We start from the raw sequence: 6,612 nt of genomic DNA on the forward strand, positions 1-6,612 counted from the left end.
TATTAAGTACTGACCATATACAAATGAAGCAGTTTTAGTTGGGTTTTAAATAATTCAGAAATAAGTTAATATTCACTTGATTTTAGAGGAGGTAAAAAATGCTAATTTCTTAGATGTTTGCTTCACTCCTGCCTAGCTCTGATAAATTCACGGCCAAGCACGATCAGCTGTACAAGATGCAGTCAGATGGTATAGAAGCTAAGACTAATTCTCATTAGTCCTACTAATGAGGCATTTTACTCATGGGCAAGTAACAGCTGATTGTGTCTGAGGCTGCCTAAAAGGCATACGTTACAGGAGCGCCCGGGTGGCTCAGTCAGCCGAGCATCTGACCTTGGCTTAGGTCATGATCTCACGGTTTGTGAGTTCAAGCCCTGCATGGGGCTCTGTGCTGAACTGTTGCTCAGAGCGTGGAGCCTGCTTCAGATTCTGTCTCCTCCTCCCTCTGCCCCTCCCCCACTCACGCTCTCACTGTGTCTCTCAAAAATAAATGTAAAAAAAAAATTTTAAGGTGTATGTCACATACTCCACTGATTCCACTTTTCACTAGGGACCATTCCCAACAGAACAGGACAAAAAAGACACATATAAAAAGGTAAAGCTGATTTTTAAAAAGACGCCTTGGGGCACGTGGGTGGCTCAGTCGGTTAAGTGTCGGACTCTTGATTTCAGCTCAGGTCATGATCTCACGGGTTCGTGGGATCCAGCCCCGTATTGGGCTCTGGGATGACAGCGTGGAGCCTGCTTGGGATTCTCTTTCTCTCTCTGCCCCTACCTTGTGTGCACACTGTCTCTCTCAAAATAAGTAAATAAACTTAAAAAAAAAAACAACATGTAAAGTGCTTACTTCAGTGTGCTGTAGGTGGTTAAGTACTCAATAAATTCTGACCACTATTTTATTTACTTACATTTTCATTTAACTAATTCACACTAAAACTTTAAGATTCAACTAAAACATTATCTCTTCAAGAAAAACTAATCCCCTAGCTTGGTTTAAATACCCTTTCTCTTTACCTTTATAACACTCAGAATATACCCCTACAAAAGTGTTTCCCATACGGCATTGGTCGGTTTTCCCTCTCTGAATGGACTTCTAATAGAATCTCTTCTACTTTTGTTTCTGTGGTGCTGACCAGAGCGCCTGAGCCAGAGTAAGTTTGCAGAAGCGTCCTGCCACGGAGCTAAATGAGTCAGCCATTTAGAAGCCATCAGCTACACTAAATTCAAAAGCTTTAATCAGAACAGGACGGCAGCACAGTCCAGCTTGATAGAATTCTCTCCTAGGATATAATTAACGGCAGTGACCTAGGCAGAGACACAGTTTCTGAACCAAACACACAGTTTCAGTTTTTTCCTGATTTCAGAATAAAGAAGTATCATAAAGTATAAATACAAATCATATCTCATCACTTATCTTTTTGGAACAGAATTACGTTTTGAAATTGAGTTCTAAAATATGCTGAAAAACCAAAAACAGGTATTACTCTCCAGATCAGATAAAAATTATGCAGCAGAAAACTTCCTACCCCTGGCGGACTTCCATCATTAGTCAATTCTCATTAAGGAAGCCATGGCAACAATACAAGTTACTCAGACTTAACTGGAAATAATGTCAGATGTGAAAAAAAATACACTTTTATCAAACTATGCCAAGAACCCTCAGCCAAGTTCAAAAGCTACAACGGTCAGCATCATTTTACAAAAACTAAAATTTCAAAGCTAAGAGAAAAAAGTAGCAATTGCTTGAACTTATCCTACAAAATGGACAAGAGACAATCAAGGGAATGTATTCAAGTGCTTTGTAAACCACAAAATTATACAAACATGAGTTACCACTGTTAACAACTACATTATGTTTTCATTACCTAAGAATTTATTTTTCTAATTTAAAATTTTTCAAATTTCCAAAATTTATTTCTGGTAAATTTTGTGTATACCAATAACTCATCTTACCTATTTTCTTCTTTTGTTGTCGACCAGCTGACTCTGTTATTGTTTCCTTCTTCTTTTCCACTGTAAACACAGTAATATGGCAAAAATTAATCATGCATTATGCTAATGAAGGAGGCTTTACCACAGCTGAACCAATGAAAGAAGCTCACAAGAAAGTTACACCTGCCTCTGATTATGGTCATGAGCAAGTCACCTGATCTACTCCCACACCTGGTGGCAGGACAAGGCAGACACAGCAATCTAAGACTAAAACAATGCTGTAAGCATCACCAAACACCTATAATGGACTACATAAGGCCACAATAATAATAACTGATGGAACATAATAGAAACTAAGATGGCTTTTAAGCCATCAGCTGAGGGTGATTGCCTCAGGTTGAGTCTAAGCATGATTTTCAAATTCTGCTCTCTCAGAGAACTACGGTTACTTACAGTTCATTCTCATATTCACTCCAGAAGGTAGGGATTCATTCATTCTGCTACTGGTGCCAAATAACAGGCACTGTTCTGGGTAGATAAAAAGATAAACATGATCCCTGCCCTCTGAGGGGCAATCTAGTGAGGGCAGACAATCGAATAACAATTATAGTACAGAAAACTGCCACGACAGACCTATGCACAAGGTAGGGAGATCAGGAGAGTCAAAAAAGCTAAGACCGGGGTGCCCGGCTGGCTCAGGCAGCGGAGCATGCGACTCTTGGTCTCAGGGTCATGAGTTCGGGCCTCACGCTGGGCATAGAGATTACTTAAAAACAAACAAAGGAAGCTAAGACCAACTTCTTTGGATGCATTTCAATTAATATGATGATAAAAAAAGTAAACGTAGAAGTAACCTTTTAAAGAGGAATAATGTGAGGCGCCTGAGTGGCTCAGTCGGTTAAGTGTCCAACTTCGGCTCGGGTCATGATCTCACAGTTTGTGGGTTCGAGCCCCACACTGGGCTCTGTGCTGACAGCTCGGAGCCTGGAGCCTGCTTCGGATTCTGGGTCTCCCTCTCTCTCTGCCCCTCCCCTGCTTGTGCTCTGTCTCCCTCTCTCTCAAAAATAAATAAACATCAAAACAAAAAACAAAAAAAGAAGGGAAGTAACATAAGATTTGTGTCTTGAAAAAATTACTCTAGACGTACTATAGAGAATAAATTCGAGTGGCTGCAGGGAGACCAATGAGGAGGCTACTGCAGTAGATGCAATGAAACATGATACAAGTTTAGACCATGTGGTGGTGGCAGGACTGGAGGGATGTAGAGAGACTGAAAGTTTTCCAAGAGGAGAATAGTAACTTGAGGGTAGACTGCACATACAGAGGGAGAGAAGAAAGTATTCGAATCAGCAAATATTTATGAAACATTTACTACGTGCCAGTCACTGTTCTAGGTGCGTGGAATATATCAGAACAACAACAACAAAAACCCTGTCCTAGCGAAGCTTTTGTTTTAGCAAGTGGAGATAAACAATAAACAGTAACACAATACACAAATAAATCATATATTAGAAAGTGACAAGCACCATGGGGGAAAAAATAGAGCAGGATATGGAAAATGAGGAGTAGTAGTGGGAGAAGAGATGAGCAGTTTCAAAGACAGCGGTCAAATGAAGGCTCACAGAAGTAAACTTTGAGTAAAGATTTGAAGGTAAGAGGCTTAGCTGAGCAGACATCATAGACATGAACATTCTAGGCAGATGGAAGAGCCAGCAGAAAGGTCCCAGCACAGGAGTATGGCTGATATACAGTGAACAGCAAGCAGGTCAGTGTGGCTGAAGCAGAGTGTGTTGAGAGGAAAAGTGTATCAGAGTAGAAATAGGGGAGGCTCTGTAGGCCACTGTAAGGACTTTGGCTCTTCTTGAGTGAAAATGGGACCCCATCACAGGGTTATGAGCAGAGATGGGACATGAGCCAAGAGTCTTTAAAAAGGATCATTCTGTGTTATCTTGGGGACAGACCACAGGTAAACAGAAACACCTGCTGGAGACTGGCAATAATTCATGCAAAGGATGAAGGTGTCTTGGACTGTGGTAGTTATCAATGGAGGTGATGAAAAGTGGTCAGATTCTGAATGTATCTGAAGGTGGTGCAAAAGTCTTAGATGTGGGGTGTGAGAGAAGAGTTAAAGATAACTGCACAAGGATTACGGCCTGAGCAAGTAGAAGGATAGACTTGCCATCATGATTGCTACCAAGGAAGGAGGCTTGGAAGTGAGAAACAAGTATTCAATTTGGATATGCTGGGTTTGAAATGTGTATTAGACATTACAGTGTAATTGACCAAACTGAGACATGAATCTTTAAAAATTTCTTTGAGTATAGCTGACACATAATGTTACATTTCAGGTATACAACATACTGATCCAACTCCTTTACATGTTATGCTAAGCTCACCACAAGGTGAGCTTTTACAGGGATATATGAATCCCGCGTTAAGAAGAGAGAGCTCAGGATATAAATTGAGGTGCCGTTGCCAAATATAGCACATAATTGAGTTCACCAAGGGAGTGAGTATAGAGATTAAAAATAGGGCGCCTGGGTGGCTCAGTCAGTTGAGCGTCCAGCTTCCGCTCAGGTCATGATCTCCTGGCTTGTGAGTTCAAGCCCCGCGTCGGGCTCTGTGCTGACAGCTCAGAGCCTGGAGCCTGCTTCGGATTCTGTGTCTCCCTCTCTCTGCTTCTCCCCTGCTCGTGCTCTGTCTCTCTCTCTCTCTCAGAAAATAAATAAACATTAAAAAAAAAGAGAGATAAAAACAAATTTGGAGTCACCAACAATAGGAGGTTAAGAAGAGTAACCAACAAGGAAACTGCAACAGAATGATCAGCAAGATAAGAGCAAAACCTGAAAGTCAAGTGAAGAAAGGTTCACAGTCAAGGTTTCAGGTTTGCACTATCGGAGGCATGGAGGTACCATTCACCACATAGGGCAATACTGGAAGAGGACCGCATTAGTGAAGGTAAAGATAATGAGCTTGGTTTCTATGTGTGGAGGTACATTATCCACATTGAGTAAGTGAAGGAGCAGCAAACTATAATTTTAAAAGTAGAAGTTTGGATTCTAATTCTTTGTTTGCTGAGACATTACTATGTCATTTAAGCTTTCCGAGCCTCAATCTCTTTTCTATACAGAGACGGTAATATTTATATAACCATAAATGGCTACTATGCGGATCAGGTGAGATATTGCAAAGAAGAAAACCCTATAAACTCTTATGAAGACATAAAGGTATGTCATAGAATACAGAAAGTCATAGAAATGTTAAGATACAAAAGTTATATTTAATCTTTAAAAGGCAGAAAAGGACACTGAAAGCCACATCAAACCTGGAAGGAACCATTCACGTAATACCTCTCGCAGCTCCCTCAGCTGCGTCCTGGAGAATTCCTGCTCTATTTCAAAGACAGCAAACTCTACGTGTTCTTAACCTTCTTCTCAAACTCCATCAACCTCCTCACACATGAGAAACTTGGCTTATCCCTGAAGACACTGCTTACCTTGATACTAATCATAATGACCTACTGGTCTCCAAACACACTTTCTTGTTAAAATGCCCACATTTTTGCACACATGCTCTTTTCTTCACCCCCAATCCTTCCCCCATCTCATTCTCTAACCAATTTCTAACTACCCAAGGAGGACACCAAGGCCATCTGCATCACAAACGCTTCCAGGGCTGCTCAAAAGTGAACGGGATCTCTTTTTTAGAACCACCACAGCACATAACAAGTACTTCTCATGTCCCGTAGCACTGCCATTTGTATTACACGTTTTGCATAAAAATATCCAATACTGCACATATCTATATATAGCTCCAATTCAAATCGGATTCACCTTTGTATTCCTATACAGTTTTTGTATCGGTTGGTGCTCCTAAAATATTTACTGTGAACATGCATGCGCTCAATAAACTTGATATATGGGAGCTACAGCTAAAGGCTGTTGCCATACTCACATTTTTTACTCTGTTTTTCCACCTCCGCTTTCAGTCTCTTGTACTTGTCTGTCCTGTACACCAGGACCCAGGTGATGCCTGAAACATCAAAAGCAACATGCTAATAGAGAAATGTGTATAACGCTCACAACAAACTTATTAGTGGGGACTGCTGGGTAAGGAGGGATTTCAACTTTTTGCTTTATATTTACCAGCAGTTAACTTTTTTCGAATGTTAAGACAATGGACTCTCCAACCAAAACAACGGAGACATGATATGAAGGTGTCTCCACAAATACGCAAGTGAAATCTACCCTAGCGACCCCTCCCGCTCCTGTTCCCGAGTTACCCCGATTCCCTGGATGAGCCCTCCCATCCCAGCCCTAAGCAAGCAACGCTCGCGACCACTCCCTTGGTGGCCCGACGGTCCCGCGCCTTAGAATCCTTCCCCTCGGAAGCTGATCAAACGTCAGAGAAGCAGCCGCTCTCACCCTCGGCGAGAAGAGCCGTGCACACGGAGATAAAAACGATGAGCAGCGTGTCCGCGAACATGGTGCTCATCTTGCGCTTTCCTCTCTGCACTCCCACCCGCCAGGGGGGAAGCGCTCGAGAGCCAGCAAAAATGAAGCGAAAACGGCTTCCCTAGATTTCAGGACCACCGAGCAACGCTCTCTGACAGCCCGGAGCCACACTTCCGCTTCCGGGGCACGGCGCCGGAAGGGCTACTTCCGGAGAGTTGCGTGGCCG

The 6,612-nt window shown here is 42.2% G+C and overlaps 1 protein-coding gene across 1 annotated transcript in view; it reads right to left on the reverse strand.

Annotated features, from left to right (window-relative positions):
* The window catches only part of TMCO1 (transmembrane and coiled-coil domains 1), a 40,934-nt gene extending 34,351 nt beyond the window's left edge, over positions 1-6,583 (reverse strand). Inside the window, exons 1-3 of the mRNA XM_015061637.3 lie at positions 6,357-6,583; positions 5,887-5,964; positions 1,954-2,013 (exon numbers count right to left, since the gene is read on the reverse strand). Of these exons, the coding sequence (XP_014917123.1) occupies positions 1,954-2,013; positions 5,887-5,964; positions 6,357-6,426 (208 nt within the window). The 5' untranslated portion in view covers positions 6,427-6,583. The remainder of the gene's footprint in view (positions 1-1,953; positions 2,014-5,886; positions 5,965-6,356) is intronic.
* Between the last annotated feature and the right edge of the window lie 29 nt (positions 6,584-6,612).

The sequence above is a fragment of the Acinonyx jubatus genome, chromosome E4, assembly GCF_027475565.1.
Source record: "Acinonyx jubatus isolate Ajub_Pintada_27869175 chromosome E4, VMU_Ajub_asm_v1.0, whole genome shotgun sequence".
Lineage (NCBI taxonomy): Eukaryota > Metazoa > Chordata > Mammalia > Carnivora > Felidae > Acinonyx > Acinonyx jubatus.